At 46.5% G+C, this 17605-nt stretch overlaps 5 protein-coding genes across 5 annotated transcripts; 3 read left to right on the top strand and 2 right to left on the bottom strand.

Moving 5' to 3' along the window:
- Nucleotides 1–3868: 3868 nt before the first annotated feature.
- Nucleotides 3869–5511, top strand: BGW36DRAFT_433299 (putative cell surface metalloreductase; the record flags this gene model as incomplete). The annotated part of the gene is made up of 4 exons (XM_046221251.1): nt 3869–4357; nt 4404–5115; nt 5161–5228; nt 5281–5511. 4 exons carry the CDS (start codon nt 3869–3871, stop codon nt 5509–5511), a joined length of 1500 nt encoding a protein of 499 aa, XP_046065647.1.
- Nucleotides 5512–6446: 935 nt separating this feature from the next.
- On the bottom strand, nt 6447–9938 carry BGW36DRAFT_308159 (uncharacterized protein; the record flags this gene model as incomplete). The annotated part of the gene is made up of 3 exons (XM_046212308.1): nt 6447–9137; nt 9183–9472; nt 9524–9938. 3 exons carry the CDS (start codon nt 9936–9938, stop codon nt 6447–6449), a joined length of 3396 nt encoding a protein of 1131 aa, XP_046065646.1.
- Nucleotides 9939–10270: 332 nt separating this feature from the next.
- Nucleotides 10271–10800, top strand: BGW36DRAFT_308482 (uncharacterized protein; the record flags this gene model as incomplete). The annotated part of the gene is made up of 2 exons (XM_046212333.1): nt 10271–10314; nt 10377–10800. The coding sequence occupies 2 exons, from the start codon at nt 10271–10273 to the stop codon at nt 10798–10800; spliced, it is 468 nt and encodes a 155-aa protein (XP_046065645.1).
- Nucleotides 10801–11030: 230 nt separating this feature from the next.
- On the top strand, nt 11031–11319 carry BGW36DRAFT_308338 (uncharacterized protein; the record flags this gene model as incomplete). Its single annotated transcript, XM_046212325.1, has 2 exons — nt 11031–11168; nt 11221–11319. The coding sequence occupies 2 exons, from the start codon at nt 11031–11033 to the stop codon at nt 11317–11319; spliced, it is 237 nt and encodes a 78-aa protein (XP_046065644.1).
- A 1240-nt stretch (nt 11320–12559) lies between these two features.
- On the bottom strand, nt 12560–14768 carry BGW36DRAFT_401698 (uncharacterized protein; the record flags this gene model as incomplete). The annotated part of the gene is made up of 5 exons (XM_046218775.1): nt 12560–13709; nt 13751–13763; nt 13789–13969; nt 14016–14311; nt 14363–14768. The coding sequence occupies 5 exons, from the start codon at nt 14766–14768 to the stop codon at nt 12560–12562; spliced, it is 2046 nt and encodes a 681-aa protein (XP_046065643.1).
- Between the last annotated feature and the right edge of the window lie 2837 nt (nt 14769–17605).

Below are 17605 nucleotides of genomic sequence, written 5' to 3'. Positions count from 1 at the left end.
AATATACCGCTATTCCAGAAAGATAAGGGATACTACGAAACTACAAGATACTACTGGAGGGTGAATCATAGTATCGTAGTAAAGGATATCGTAGTATGCTACGATACTACGATATGAGCACTACAAAATATGGAGGACCGGATATATAAGGACACTCGCTCAACATCATGTATTTAGTTCTTCATAGCTCTTTAATCTAAGTCACTTGATATTAGACTTTGACAGTAAGAGTCAGCAAGGCATTCTATCTTGTACAGGCACCCGGCTGTATAAGGGATCTCTTCTATCTTAGTTACGATTACGACTACGCTATTAATCGACTATTGTTACTTTGTTTATTCAAGTTATCTCTATGACGACCCCAGGAATCTGTGCGAGGTTCAACCAGCTTAAAGTATCTCGACGCACTACTGTTATAACTAAGGTGGATCCAGGTCCGTGACATACATTTGTTTGGGAAGGAGATTTCTGGTACGACTGTATTTAATCCAGTTTGGAGGCCGACCGGGACGGAATACGGAACAGGCACTCTTAGTACTAGCAAACGCCATCGATCGCGCGTGGCTACGGTCTAAAGTGATCACGCTGATAGCATTTGACCTCAAAGGGGCATTCAACGGAGTGAACGCCTCAAGCCTCGACGCCCGCCTGCAGGCCAAAGGGATCCCAGTTGTTGCCAGACGCTGGATCCGCAGTTTCATGGAGAGCCGCTATGCCAGCATCTCCTTCGATGACTTTCAAACAGAGGTCTCCCCTCTCGAGCACGCGGGCCTAGCGCAGGGGTCCCCGCTGTCCCCCATCTTATTTGGGTTTTTCAACTGCGACCTGGTTGACCAGCCCGTCGACCACCACGGAGGCGCGTCGGCCTTTATCGACGACTATTTTCGATGGCGAGCCGGTCCCTCCGCAGAAGACAATGTCAGAGAGATTCAGGAGGAGGATATACCGCGCATCGAGGCATGGGCCCGACGGACAGGATCCGCGTTTAACGTGAAGAAAACCGTACTGATCCACCTCACAAGATCCAAAAGACAGCATGGGGTGGGACAAATTACGATCAATGGAATGGTCATCAAGCCCAGCGACACAGCAAAACTCCTCGGCGTAGTCTTTGATCAGGAGATGCGGTGGAAGGAACATGTACAGCAAGCCGTCAAACGCGCAACCCGAGTGAACATTGCCCTGGGGGGACTGAGGCACCTCCGTCCAGAACAAATGCGACAACTATACCAAGCATGTGTAACATCAATCGTGGACTATGTATCCACTGTCTAGCACAATCTACTGAAGGATAAGGTCTATCTTTGGATGCTGGGTATAGTACAGCAAACAGCCCTTATTTACATTCTCTCTACATTCAAGACTGTATTCACTATGGTGCTTGAGGTCAAATCCTGCATATTACCAACCAACTTATGACTCAAATAATGTACATAGATTATAGCTGCCCGCCTTAGCATCCTTCCAAGCGACCATCCCAGTTATGCAGTGGTGGTCTGAGCAGCCTTACAGAGCCTATATATAGGAAATGGATCTTGGTTCTCTCTCACAGAAATCCTGCGGACGATGGACCTCACTCAACTCCAGGCCCTGGAAACTATCAGCGCAACCTCTCCACCACCATAGCGGATTCCAGCGTTCCTAGAAATTGACATTGAACCAGACCATAATAAAGCCAAACACAAAGCATCTGCTCTTCAAAACATAGCCGGCATTGCGGTTATCTTGGATGCATCAGGCCAACATAACCACCTAGGAGCTGCAGCGGTCGCCCTAGACCGAAATAACAATGTGATCTAGCACCGCAAAGTCAGCATTGGCTCTATGGAATACTGATCAGTATATACAGTTAAGCTCATAGCAATATACTATACCATTAGTCTTGTCCTCAAGATCGCGATGGAAACTCAGCAAGTGATAACAGATAGACAGGAATCAGCAACCATTCTGAGTGATAGTATATCAGCGCTTCAAGCCCTCTCCAATGCATGGAACAAGTCAGGACAGAGGATCATCCAAGTAGTTCAACAATCAGCGCAAGAGTTGCAAGCACGGGGAATACCTCTTTACCTTTAGTAAGTGCCGGGCCATTGCGGTAACCCAGGTAATAAGGCGGCTGATTGGCTGGTCAAAAAAGCTGTAGACCCTGAGAAAAAACACCCTTTTCAGCATCTACTATCACAGGAGAAAGGATTTATCCGCAACCAAATCCAGATGGAATGGAAGCAGAGATAGAAGACGTCGCAGAAAGGCCACTATCTCCACTGAATAGATCCAAATCTGCTCTCTATTCACACCCAGAGAATGTACGGCTCACTACAACAGAATCACGCTTACCTGTTCACGTAGCTCTGAATGGGCCATTTATAGCTCGTAATACATAGCAAATTATATAAATTCTGAGAAGACGACAAATGCAAGTATAAGACTATCAAAATAATGGTTCATGTTTTGATTAACTGCTTAAGATTGAGGGTTCTATGACAAGAACTGCAGAGGAAGATTGGGATTACATTTAATGATATTTCAAACATGTTGGGAGGAAGATCTTAAGGTAAGAAAGATAAAAAGGATAATATATAAGACAGTAGCATTATCAGTGTAGTACTAGACTTTGTAGAGACATTATAGAGATTTTAAAGCCGCGCGTTATAGGGCTGTTTAATACAATATTAGGCACTAAGGCTATCATAGGCTGTGATGAGGCTCTAAATTTGTTGATATGTAATGGATTACTGTACATAAAGATAGACAAGGATTAGATAGTGTTTTACCTACATATCACTTCGGCGAGGGGTCAGTGTATGAATACAACAACAACAACAACAACAACAACAACAACAACAACAACAACAACAACGACTGTATTTAATCAGGAGTGTCGGGTTCATCTTCTTGACTGACGGCTGAGAAGGGGCGTGGCCTATAGTTACTCCGACGAGTTTGTCTGCGCATATACCTGGGAATCGACCGAAGGTGATGTAAGTGTGAGAGGATGGAACTTATTCAGAGCGGCATATAAAATGTGATCTCCGTAGGCCGGAGAAAAATAGGGATAATTCATTTTTATTTGTGGTTAGGCGTGTAGATTTTATAGTTGAAGAGTGGCTCCTAGAAGATCTTCATGGGAGGTGTAACCTAGCGCAAATTCTGCGGTTACGAGCAGACTTCGACATCAGAAAGATATACACTACTGTAGTAAAACAAATTATACCAGTTAGGTTTTACTACCAATTGATACGGTACCGATAATGTCGAATATTCGCCTCATTAGCTTGCGCTGATTTATTTATAGTCGGCGGGAACGGTAAACGCATTCAGGCGACGATTACCAGATCCCACCATCGCAACGCATCGCAGTCAATTGAGTTTGAGAGACCGATTGGCATCATGCCTACTTGAACTGCTAAGATTCTGATGCCGAGCGGATAGCACCATGACCAATACACCAGCATTCGATAAAGTGAAATGTTTCGAAAAATGCACCAATTCTCCGACAAAACCGCTCACGATTCAGATCGACTCAATCAACCTGAATGTCCCACCGCAATGACTCACCGGAAACTACCTCATGAAGCCTAATGTGCGTATCCATGTAATCCCTAGCTCTACTTACTACAGTAGCCCGGTTTGAAGTCCCGTCTTATCGTTCTAGGATGTGTCGATTCGATTCGGTTCCATTCTCACTCCAGCAACAGTAGCAACATGGTAAACACAAGAGAAAAATTCTAGCCGTGACTCATCTCAATCTTGTCTCAGAGAAGAATCTACGGAGTCTTGTCACCTTCGAAATTCACTTAAAAGGTACTGATGCAGTTTGTTTTTCCTTATTCATCTGTATCACCTTGCATTCATGGTAGCGGTGAATATGGATATACTTGTCCTCTACGCAATAGTTGTAGGCAGCCTGCTAGGACTTCTCCTGGTCCTCCAAGCGTTGTCGTTCATTTCACCGTGGACCACTGTTCTTGCTCGAGTTGTCGCTCGACATTTCAGCTATCCTTATTTTTTGCGTCGTCATCGGCTTCTCGGACCATGGACTCGGGCCAGCGTGATACTCCACATTCTTTATGCGTCTCTGAACATCTTCTTGTTCCTTTTTCGTACTGCGTCCGTCGCCGCTGCTGGAAAGCGAGCCGGCACGCTTGCTTTAATTAATTTGATCTTTTTGGTTTCTACTCCACATCTGAGTTTTCTATCTGATCTTCTAGGAATATCGCTACGGATGTGTCACCGAATCCACCGGGCGATGGGCTGGACTGTGGCCGCTCTACTGCTTTTTCACGTATGCACGGCACTGTTCTCCCAGAGAGCTGATTTCTCCTTGCAACAAGCCAATGATCTGCTCACGATGATTGTAAGTTTCTTACATCTTGAAGGAGTTTGAAAATAACCGGTCATAGGGAGCCATCTCTTTCGCTATGCTCTTCGTGTGGTGTTTGCCGCTCTTCAGAAGCCTGTCATATGGCACTTTCCTTCGCTTCCATCAGGGACTCACAGTCCTTGGCTTGTATGGAATCTGGCGACATCTTCCCACGGGTGTTAGCTTTCCAATGATATGTCTGTATATTTCCATGGGCACCTTGGCGATGACATGTCTCATGCAAATTTTTCACATGCTCTACTATAATGGATTACTCGCGGGGCGAGGTTTCCCGCGCGCCATTGCGTCTTGTGATGAAGCTGGCAGCTCTATTGTGAGAATGCGCCTCATCCTACCGCGAGCTATCCACGTGCAGGCCGGGCAATGGATCAATCTTTGGATGCCAACCCTCTCTTGGTGGTCATGGATGCACACTTATCCGTTCATTGTCATATCCTTTTCGCCAGGCAAGCAGGGTATTCTGGATTTGATAGTGCAGCCTCGTAGCGCTACCTCCGCCGCGCTTCATCGAGCGCGCACCGAGAATATGAAGGCAGTTTCTGTGCGAGCACTCTTCAGCGGTCCGCATGGGGTCAGTCAGTCCGTAGCACATTATGAAACGGTACTAGCCGTCGCTAGCGGGCATGGTATTGCCGCAATATTACCGTATATGAAGAAGATCATACACGGTTACAACACCTCTACGACCCAGGCGCGCAGGCTACATTTTGTGTGGCAGGTGGAAACGCTCGGTAAGCACCTCAGAGCAATGGAAACGGATGCAGCTGACAGTATAGATGTCGTACGAGGGGGTCAAGACCTTTTAAATCATCTCTTGGAAGACGATACACTGGACAATGGTTATGTGCGTTTTTATATTCGATGTCCTTGATGTGCTTAGTCAAACTCATTTTCAGATTCTTTCCATTTCAATCTATGTGACGAAGGACAAGCTCACCCGTGATCGACTGCCATTCGGCAATCACAAGAGGGCAATTCTCTACCAGGGGTTTCCCGACCTACGAGAGCTTATCTCCCAGGAGGCATCCGGTGAGATGATTGAAAGGCTTCCACATATCGAGGACGAGGCAGGGAAAATGCTAGTGCTGGGTGAGGGACTTGATTACAACCAAGTGGGCAGCAGCTAATCCACCTTGCTTAACTTAGTCTCCGCATCGAACGTCGTGCGTGATTGTTTGCGTGATATTGTTCGAAATTACTTGCACCATAACGTACGAATGGCATGCCTAGACTATCAGCCAGAGTAGGAAAGGGATTATCGACCCGTGTTTGATGCCAGGGACCCAGATTGTTACTGTTCTGGGTTGGAGCGCCTTCTGCTCAGATGGGCTCCGCCAAATCCACCACTTGACAGAGCGATTTGCATCTGGGAAATTTGTTGCATGAAAGGCAAAACCGTGGTCAATCAGACTTGAGTAAAGGTCTTAGGAACCTTTACCAAGTCTGTTTCTTCTAGATAGTAATTGTATCCAAGCTTATAGACTATGGTAATTGGATATAGAAATCTACACGGAGAAGTTGCGAGCCGCCCGAAACTTTGTCCTGGCACGATCGTGTCGTTGATTATAGAGAGGGAACGGGTATCACAAACCATGAAAGCTTTTTTGCCATCCTTTACCTAGGTACCTGGACGTACAAGGTTATTGGGTCCGATATAGAACCTCTAGTACATAAACACAGTTTTATAACCTCTATGAGGATATCATTTAGTAGGGGACATCACTGTCGTGCTCAACCTGTGCCGAGTATCGATCTAATAGTACAAATCTATAACGGGGATATACCGGCAGGAGGCATAACTCTATGTGATCAACTCTATTGACTTGGTCCTCAAGGTTGAGTCCAGCAGGATCATCCCCGCCTTAGGCTGATAACTGTGGTTTTAAAACCACGCGGACACTAGACCCCTTGGCCTCAACTTTGATGGGTTGTAGACCCACTGGGTGTCTCAAACCATTGGTATCAACGTACATTGTGTTGAAACCCATCGATGTAGTCTGCCAGGCCTGAATCTCAACCATCCTTTTGCAGCCATTGCGGTTGCTCTTGGGCGTATTATCACTTAAATCTTATTCGCGGCTACCTTCATGGCTTTGGTGATTTCTTGTTTCTCACCAAAGACCATGAAGATTGAATAACTCCCATCAAGCCGCGCCATGCGAAAACATTGTCCGACCCTAGTTCTGCGAAAGTTCCGGCTATATAACGTCGCATGCTCAGTGCTTTCGTATCGACTTGCCACACGCTCGACGTGGAATGGGTCTGTGGGGTTGATCTTGACAGTCTCCAAACCGACCCATCGACCGCCCTTCCAGGTCCTAAATGTGATTGTACTAGGAGGTCTTCTACGGTTTTTGGAGAGATTAGCGGATGTCGATTCCATAGTCGTTGGAGTTTGGCTGTCGAACATTACGCCTATCTGGGCGCCAGGAGAGGAAGGGATATCGTCATGCTGCTGGGAAGGCAGGCTTGGATCAGGTATAACTATCTTCCGCTTGTGGCTCACAGCGGCAGGGCGATTGTCAACGGCTGATGAGGTTGCCTCTTCCCCGCCATCGAATAAGTCCTCTGCAGTTCTTGTCTGGGTGAACTCGTCTACGGTTTCTTCTATTGCGGGTCTTGCATTTTCCACTCTTTGTTTGGCCTTTTGTCGAGTGAGAGCGTCCTCGGCAGCTCTGATGGCTGAGCCAACCTGGAGTTCCTGCTCAACGGAGTTTGTCCGTGTCGGATTCCTCTCTGATGTTTGGAAAATCCCGGCCATTTGTCTCTGCGATACAATTTCCGCTTCGGCTCTACCTTCATGGGTCTCAATTTGGCTCTCCGCGACTACGTCCATCGGAGGCGTAATCACATCTTCTTCGACTGCACCTGAACCGGAGCCTGCAAGGTTCCAGCCTAGTTGATCAGCGATAGCTGCATCTCGGCCACCCGCACGATTAACATCCCTTTGTGCTTGCCTGGGTTTTGAACTCGGTTTTTCAACTCTGACATGCTGGGCTCTCCGTTTGCCCTCGATGCGGGGCAAGACAGGTTGAGGAGTTTCGGGCGGACTACTTGATTCGCGTAATCTTACAATGAAGTTCGGTAGGCTATTTTCAATATCGATCTCGGTAATAGGTCGAGAGGGGGTACCCGCACGCTGGAGGGCCCCAGAGTGGATACTGATATCGTGCTGGACGGGGGTCTCCACCTCGGTGTGAGCCGCGAAAATACCCTGCGAGGAATTTTCGTTCCTTTCAGGGCTTGATATCGTATGGACAGACTCGAAAGCGCCTTCCTGTCTTTCAAGATCGACTTGTCTAGGTTCAGCGACTTCACTGTCTTCTTCATTTCTGATGTCTTGAGCTTCCTGGTCGCTTGTAGTGGCTGCCATTTCTTCAGCCGCAATTGAAAGACATTCCTCATCAGCAATTGTCGCAGTCTCCCCACTTGCCAGTCCAGGTCTTTCTGTAAGCGTGGTCTCAGCAATCTCAGTCACCCGGCACCGCGGGTGTAATGACTCAGTGTCCTCAACGTCGTGCAGAATGTGTGCTTGCCTTCCAGTCCGCTCGACTTGATCGCCATAATCTGGTCGAACTTCCATCTCCGTATCGTCATGATCACCCAAATTAGGCCGAGACTCAGAATCTGGGTCGCCAGTCTCGAGCCTACCGGCCTGGGGCAGAAATAATGGTGACATACTGGGCCGCAGATGGCGAGAACCTTCGGGCGAATGACTTGTGGTGGGACGGGTGAAAAGATGAGCAGGTAGTCTACCAAAAAAGGCGAAATATACACATCGCCTTACGTAGAAGGTCGATATCGTTTCGGCAACAGGTGCATCAGCCGTGTGAAGATGGTCGAGGAAAAGGAAACGACGGTCAGATTCTTGTACTTCGTTCGACGGCAGTCCACACCGGGCTTTCGGATCTGCAGCGGCTTGCACGAAATGGCGGGGAGTCCATGAATTTTCTCGAGGTCGAGCTTTTGAGAAACATTCTACGATGCGCTGAACTAGCCCACGGTATTCATCCGCGTTGTACTCGTATCGATCTGACTTTCGAGCAGTAAGCAGTGCGTCCTGTGCAATGAGCGCATCAGGCGATCGGTCCATCAACGTTGTAATGTTAGTGGACCGAAAGCCCAGTTTATACGCGAGGACGGCCATGTCATAAATCACAGCCTCGTCGGCCTTTTCATTGCTCGCTTTCGCCAGCCGGTTCGGTTTTGTTGGATCCCTCGGCATCTTTGGGTAATGGCGCATAGAATATAGCCAGATCTGTCGATAAGCAAGCTCTCTATACGTCCCACGGCTCATAGACCGCATACCGAAAGTGGACTCAGAGGTCTGAACGGCAAACCCTTCTTCCACGGATAATGCAGGCGCGCGATGATATTTAAACGCTTTTTGCATCGTTGGATGACTTTTACTTGGCCTAATGAGTCTCTTCAACGCATCACCGCATGATTTGAGATAGTCAATATCTTTAAAAAAAGTGCGCAATGACGGGATGATGCCATCGTAGCAACGTAGCCATTCCCACATGCGGTTTCGTTCGGCTACGCTGAACTCGCGAAGTATCTCTCCGCTTGCTAACCACCCTTGGACCTTTCTGGCATCCAAATATGATGCTCCAGGAGCCATCAATTCAAGAGTTCTGACGGTGTGAACATCAATCTTCATCATCGCTTCGACATCGGGATTGGATGGGTTAGGGCTCACAAGCATAACCCAAAATTTCTTCAAGTGCGAAGAAAGATAATGGACAATTTCCTGCAATCATTAGCCCGAGGCCAAGAACGTCAAGTATAAGGCTACCTCATCGCAGTTCAGAGCCATCAATTTGCCAAGGTTCCCTAAGCTCATCCCGCTCCAAAGCCCAGGAATACCCAAGATGGCATCAAAAGAAGAACAAAGTTCGGCGTTATCGGAGAGTTGACGGAGCCGTCGCGCCTTTTCCTCAGTGAGACGGGCCCACCACCGTTTCTGAAATGGAGCATTGTGCTCCTGTTGATACTGACGGATTTTGCGATATATTTCGCCGTCGCTAGGCTGTCTCTCATTGTTATACTCATCAATAAGAGCCGACCGTAAGTCTAAGCTGATATCTGTTATCTTCGTCAACCAGGCAGGTTTCAGGGAGGTATAACAGACCATACCTTCTAGATAAAGGTCAACTGTCCACCACCGATCATCTGGAGGAAGAATCTCAGTGGCAGCTCGAATGCGATGCTGACCATGTAGGCAATTGACTTGACCCTCAGAGAACTGGAGGTGAGGCATTTGAGTGGGATCGGACGTGAACAAATCTGTGTCGGTTGCGCCTGCCGCCTCGAGTGCCATACGGAGAACTCGCTGCGAAACAACAGCTGTGACATGGTTCTGTATTTCGAAGCGACGGCAGCCTTCTTGCAGAAATATTTCGCGGAGCCGGACAATATTCTGCTGCTCCAGAGGCCGCGATAGATTGGAGTTGAACCGTATATCACTGAAATCAATCTTGGCAGTACCTTTGTATCTATCGCTTCGCTCGATTCCCAGTCGAAGTTCGGTATCCGTGAATTGAGATTCCATGATTCAAGAGATTCGCGAACAGCAGACTACCGGATGTTTTAGTCTTCGGGTTGAGGCCCACCCGTATTTATATACTTTGACCACCTCCAACCAGATCGGATCAAGAACTGGATCGGTTTTAAATGACTTAGAACCGGACCGTCCCATTACACATTGTCTAGAAGACCTTACCGTTTCACATAGCGACAACTATATAACACAGTTCATAGACACCCAAACTCAGAAATGACTGATAAGTCACTACTTTTTGCTCAATTTCACAAGTACTTCATGCTATGTCATGGATCATCCCCAGCTTGACAAACGCTCAACTAGAATAGAAGTGGCTGGAAATGGGATCCAGTCACCGTCGCAATCTCCTCCAAAAGATGCCCAAGTCAGCCTTCTCAAAAAACGAAAGCACTCCCCAATACATGAAACCGACCAACTTGTCCCTAGTGCTCTCCAGAAGCAAGTCGGATATTCACAGAGTATCAGCCTCCAGACTCATCCTGTCTCACCAGTCAGAATCACAACTAAGTCACCATGGGACACGTATACAAAGGTGTTTAAATGTGAACTCGCTGGAGATGTTGTAATTGTGGTACATCGCACCGAGCCGTCGGAGGTATACGCCTTGAGGTCTTATCGTGAACCTACTGCTGCCAAAGTCCTACATCGTCTGACTCAGCTCCAACACAAAAATATCCTGTCTGTAAAGGAATGTTTCTGTACAGAAGAGTCCATGTACGCCCTGTGTCAGGACTTTCCTCTGACCCTTGAGGATATTATCACTTGTGATGCGTACTTGGACGAAATTCAATTATCTGCTATTCTGACACAGGTATCTCTTCTGGCTATCCCCTTACGTGTGGTTGACTAATTCCGTAGGTACTTGAAGGCTTATCATATCTGACATCGGAGGGGCTTGAGCACCGATCTTTAATATGTTCAAACATCCTCATGAATGTCGATGGTACCGTGAAGATAGGTAAGACAGGGCATCATCATCTATCGGGCACATAGCTAACAGCCATTCGAGGGTGTCTGGAGGACATCCACAAACTCAGCGACGGTCAAAGCCAAATCTTTACAGGCGTGAGAACCTTGACTATGGAACTTATGGAGAAAAAATACGAAGAGAATGGTGCCGCTGGGGTGAGAGACCTACAACGGTGGCCGATGCACTCCGATGCTGTTGAGTTCCTGGCGGTAACTACATCAGCGAGCTCTGTGGACGAACTGATCAAGGTAGGGCTCACTGTAAATTTTAGCCAATGCCTAACCGCTTACAATTCAGCAGCAACCACTCATTCAGAAGCATCAGAACTCCAGGAAAACGCTAATCGGCATCGCTCGATTTGCTATGGTTACTACGACGACCTTTTACTCTTATCCATAATTGTCGCTTCACTCGATCGTTCATGCATTGCAAAGAATCAATATATCTGTCTCCCAGACTAGGTGATTTCGTCTCCATTTGTACAAGCATAATACGCAAGCTCATAAATGATACAATGTTTTCATTGATTTACAGCATTGCGCCTGAACCTAGCTAATATCAATCAGATTGCGAAGGATACTCTATTATGAGCTGTATGCTATAAGCATTGTCATTCTGGACTTGCAAAAAATGTGTGAAATAGGTAACGTTCTCAAGTTGAAGTTTAGAACCAAAGCTCCAGTGCCATAAACAGACATTTTCTGACTGGTCAAATCTTCGCAACGCTGCCTCCACTTCTTGAATGAAACAGATGATAAAGAAGCGTCTAGACTCTTCAAAAGGAGAATCCCAGACTGGCTTCAGGCTTTGTCTACCCACAAAGCTGTTACCTAATTTGAGTACGGAACAAGCCCATCCACGATTTGAATAGGCACAATCGATGTGAATCGGCGCAATCGATGTGAATTGGCGCAATCGATGTGAATTGGCGCAATCGATGTGAATCGGTGCAATCGATCCGATCCGTTCATGTTCATCACTTGAGGCCCACGGCATCCTTGCGTAAGATTCACGTTAGCAGTAAAAGTTTTTCATTAGTATTAATCCGTATCGTGAAAATCTTGTCAATCTGAGGTCGCTAGGACCACCATAGACGGTGCTACATTATCAATGTGGATGATGACTGTTACAGCCGCATGTACAATTGTAACGAATCGGTTCCAGTGCTCATAATAGACACTACTGAAACAAATTTGGGATAGAAGTAACTGCGACATTACTACAGTATCAACTCGATTCTGCATTTTCTATCTACTATTTATGATCAGCATGTTGCATGTCGTTACGCAAGTTCTTTTCTACTTCTGAGCTGTGATCCCCTCAAAAGTCAAAAACAGCCATGAGCTCAGGTAACATCCATAGATCCGAAGAAGTCAGCGGCCGCATGTTTCCTAAGTTGGCGTTTATTGCCAAGCGAAAAAGACTGTCCAATCTCTCGAATCAAAACTCAAATATTCTAGATCTACATAGTTCGGTAGGTGTGTTTCAACTGTGATTCGCTCGGTCATAATTAGTGATATACCACTAGCAGAAATTGCGGCTATCCACATGACTTGATGGTTACCGGTATTGTTTCAGCTTCCGTGGCGACTTTGTGAACCGCTCTCAACTCATTTTCATTCATGAATGGTGGCCATTTTTATTCGCGACCTTCTGTAACCGAGCTATCAAATCGTATCGATTCAGAGTCGACATCATTCAGACCCAGCGCTTCATCCACAGGTCCAAGGGCCGAAGTTCTTCCACTCCTAGGATTACAGCTTGGCAAAGGTCGCTCCTGGAAGGATTCTGTATCATTCATCTCCCAAGTCGGCACTCTGCTGGGACCGTCTCGATTCCAATGCCATTCAGATTGTCTTCGCTCTTGTTTTCGTTGGCGACGCCTTACGCGGCGTTCTTGGTTCAGTTGCCGTTGCTTTATCTGCTCGGCATCTTCCCTGGCATGAGAACTTCGCACTGAATCAGAAAGGATCGACGATCTGCATTGGATAATCCCCCTATCTTGGCTACTATCTGGCACAAAAAGAGAAGATGGGGGGGTAATTTCGTCTCCCCCAACATGTGGTGATACAGGAGTCTTTCCGAAAAAGGCGAAATAGACGCATTGTCTCACATAAAATGCAGAGACCACGTTGTCTGCTGCTATTTCTGTATGAATCTGGTCTAGGAAGAGAAAGCTCTGCTCCTCCTCGTGATCCTCAAGACGAGGTTTTCCGCATCTAGTACGCAGTGGTACAGTTCGTGGGGCAAAGTGATGGCGTTCTGGCTGACTATTGACAGGGACAGCTTCATCAAAACATTTGGTAATGCGGGTAACGAGAGCTTCGAGCGTCTCATAGCGGTAGCAACTTGGTTCTCTAGCTTTCAACAGTGCTGCACGAGCTAGATGTCGATCTGGGGATTGCTGTAGAATCTGGTCAATCAGGGGTGATGCAAAACCTAGACGGGTAGCAAGTTTTGCCATATTATGAATGATGCGTTCGTCCGCATCCTCGTATCTGGCTGCTGCGAGGAGATCATTGCTCTCAGAAGCCTTCGGCATCATGGGGTAATGTCTCATTGCAAATAACCACAGTTGTCGGTATCCAAAATCTCGGCGGTCATGAACAGTTCCCAAGCAGCGTCGAAAACTCGTCTCCGAATCCTGAATGACGTACGACACATTATCATCCTCTCCCTGGTAGGACGCTTTCATTGCCGAGTAGATTGTGAAGCCAGGTTTGGGAAGAACCACTAGTCGTTTCATACAATTCGCGCAAGCCTCCAGATATGACATGTCTTTGAAAAAGCTGTGAAGCGAGGGTATCAACTCATATTTACGATGTAGGACATTCCATATGGATCTGCGCTCGGATGCGCTGAAGGCACCGAACACCTGGCCGCTCAGCACCAGGCCTTGAACTACTTTACGGTCGCCTGGCGAAATTCCGGGAGCCAAAAGTTGAAGTCTTTCCACTGTCATACTGTCGATCTTATTCATTTGAGTCTCGTCATCATGTACGAGCGAAGACCAGAAGTTCTTCACAAAGTGTAGGTAATGGACAATCTCCTATTGAAGTCAGTAGAAGAAAAGCAACTTCGCAGTGGCCGCGCACCTCTTCACATTTCAACGCAAGAACCCGGGAAAGATTCCCGATTCTCAAGCCTTTCCACAGGCCAGGAATGGGAAGTAATGCGTCAAAGGCCGAGCGAATGTACGCATGTTCTGGCTGTGAAAGCTGCCGTAGCCGTTTCATTTTAGTTGGGCTTAACCGATCCCACCACCGTTTCTCAAAGCGAGCACTGGCTTCGTACTGGTATTGTCGAATTTTACGATAGATCTCGCCGTCACTTGGTGCATTTTCATTGGAATATTCTTCGGCTAACTCAGTTCGCAACTCGTCACTGATATCTGCAAGCAATCAGAACTCATCTGAGCTTATCCCCACTCCTGCAAACTTACCGTCTGCATACAAATTCACCGTCCACCACTGATCTGAAGGAGCTAAGTATTCCTTTCCGGCCCTGAGACGGTGCTGTCCTTGAAGGCACTCCAATTGCCCAATAGGAAAGTCAAGCTGGTGATAGCTATCCGAACGATTATTGATTAATGCTTCAATATTCATATGGCTATTGTAGCAGGTGGCCAACAGCTTCTCTTTGGATACCACCGCGACAACATGATTCCGCGGAGAAAGTCGGTCGCAGTCCTGTCTGTAGAATAAGTCTCGTAAGCCTTGCACTTTGTCTTGATCATATTCCAAGGGTAGTAGTATCTGGTTGATCTTGACTTTCGCTGTTCCCAAATACTTCGCCCGACGCTCCTGATCTGTTCTCCATTCTGACTCGCTGAAAATCACTCGATGCATGCTGTACAAGTAGTATTGTTATGCATGAGGGTAGCTCTTCTCTAAGGGAAAGCGATGCAGATGGATGATGGTGATATGTATTTATATAATATTAGCGCATCGGTTCTGCATACCATTTCATTTTAGAGTACAAGTCGTAGTCTATTTAGTAAGAATCAGAAGCACGACGGAAGTCCGACGTACATGTATCCAAGGATAGCTATAAAATCGAGTGGGACTGGCACCAATTGGCACCGACACCAACTGGCACCGACACCAACTGGTAATGACACTGACTGGCATCAAATGAACCAACAACACAGCGGGGATCATTTAAATCTACCAGAACACTTCTGCTTTAAACTCGTCGTTTCCCAAATTGAATCTCGAAAATGCGCCAAGTTTTGAATAGGCGACATTTCATACGTCGTATCCTTATGATAAAAGCCCGGTAATGTCATCTAATATCAGTTGACCTCTTAAAATTGTCTCCTTCGTTTGTAAATAAAAATGATCGACTCTTCCACCGAAAATTGCCTCCAGGCGCCTCCACTTTACGTGAGACATGGTTTGTCAGTCTCCTATTACCCAAAATCATGTTCTAACGAGGCGTAAGACTGGAAACAGGTTAAAAATTTCTATGAGTGGCCACTCTTGGAAAAGGTGGCAGAAAGAGGACGCATGAACCAAGCAGCCTTGAAGTCACTCTGCTGGTCCTTATCTTTGAAGCCCTGCATAAGTCTTAGAAATCTTCAAAAGGCTCATATTCAGATTCTACGTCTCCGCCGTCAAATCCGACAAGGCTTTGTGGTAACGGAAGAACAGGAAATAATCGCTTACGGGCGTTTTGCTGAAGCTTTAAGTAGACTGGAGGATTTGACAGGTAGATACTTCCAGGCTTTTCTTAGATACACGACTGAGCTGGGTCTATTCAGATTATCGATTTCCGCCCTCCAGAGACATAATGCTCAAAGCTACACGTCAGAACAGTGTCTCTTGCAACCTACATTTTCAACAGACGTTCTATTGCCAGAAAACAAAACTAGATTAAAAAACTAACAGCATCAGCTATAGTCCTGGAAGTTGTTAAAATACTTCATGTTCTCCCTTCAAGTCTATTGTGTTTTCTGCCTTCTCTGATCGACCTCGGTGTGTGATCTGTTGGTGTCAGGCTTGTTCAGAAAGGATGGGTGGTCCAACGTGAAAGTACTGTAGCTAATTGTGGAATAGTTATATCATAGCCTTACACTGCGTACTTCCTTGCTTCTGTTTCCTGCATCTAATCTCATTGTTTGATCTAGATGATGAGTGATAATGTAATTTAGCGTAATCTAAGGTCATCTGATGATGGGGTAGGTGGCGATTCTAAAGCCACAGCCTCGTCCTGAAACGCGTCCAGAAACAAATCCTCGTGCTCTACTAAGGCATGTTAATGTAGAACGCCTCATACTGCCTATAGCAACTTAACTACGTACGGAAGCTTTGCCAGACCTTTGATTTATATAATGAACACAAAGCTTCCACGTCAAGATTTGGGACTATCATAGAGAGTAATGTGCTTGAGTAGCATGCTTCTAGATACAGGTTCTATATTGGAGGTGTCCTTGGAAAGCACAAACACTATACAGAACACCTTCTGACGTCTGACAAAGCGTTTTGTTTACCTAAGGCATTAATAAAGGAGCGCATTGTATTCGTAAGAATCCTCTAGTTGACACTCTATAGCCTAGAGGATATCGTCTTACAGGCACTACGGAAAGAGGTGGGCGAAGCTTTTGGGAAAGGGCCGCCCATGCTAGGAGCGAAAGATCGAAGGAATACTCTGGATTTCGCAGAAGCATCTCAAAAGTTTAGTAGCGGTAAGAATGCGACGATGACTGTAGACCTACAAGGATACCGATAGTGATAGTAACCTGCATTTCGCCAGCGTAGCGAGGGGTCAGGGTAAATGAAAGCATCCATCCATCCATCCACTGTGTTGTCATGGTATTTGACTATCTTCTATACAGCATTTTCTTTGTGAGAAAGCCATTCCTATGAACTCGCTCTGTTGCCTCATATATAATCCAATTAGGCCTCTGTCCAATAAGTCTCAACTCGAGATTTTCAAGACCTCCACGTAGCACTAAATGGCCTTTTATGTCCTCCGCTGATTCCCATATACGAGCATGTACTTTTCGTCTGTGAATACGAACTATCAGAAACGCTCTTCGGCACGGTTTGAACACAAATAAACCACCCGTACTGACTACTGGGCCAAATCGGGTAATTTCGTCTTGGTCGTGGAAGACTCGGTGGCAAGGAAGACGGAATTTGCCATATACGCTCCCAGTTTCCCTCTCATGCAATATATAACATCCAGTCTCTATTTCTCTCAAGAAGCATTTTCCAACAAACCCACAAATATGTCCAATGCCTGATTCTTTTCTCTCCCATCTGAATCTCTGCTCGTTCGCATCCCAGAGCCTGAGGAATTTTGACGACTGTACCACGACCTCAGAGGCGAAACCATCGATCTGGTAAATATCTGGCCCTGTGACTGTCCAGAAATTAGGACTTTGCAGTTTAAATTCGAGGCAGCTTTTTGTATCACTGCAAAAGCCTCGGTCCCGGCCATTTTTCAGTATCGTCCGCTCGAATAAAAATAAGCGAGGCCCCAAACTAATCAGGGATATCGTATCTCGTTTTCTCAACAGGAGGTTGCCTGCATCCGTATTTCCGTCGCATGTCCAATGATACAATCGGTTGGTCACATGAATCCCAGGTTCGCCTACTTTAATGCTGAATCCGTCGCGCTGATACACAGAGCTGTCCAGAGTAACGGGGGGGATACTCGGCGTCCATATGGGTTCACTTTT

The sequence above is a fragment of the Talaromyces proteolyticus genome (genome assembly GCF_021365285.1).
Source record: "Talaromyces proteolyticus strain PMI_201 chromosome Unknown BGW36scaffold_15, whole genome shotgun sequence".
NCBI lineage: Eukaryota > Fungi > Ascomycota > Eurotiomycetes > Eurotiales > Trichocomaceae > Talaromyces > Talaromyces proteolyticus.
This window is presented reverse-complemented; position numbering and strand designations above follow the sequence as displayed.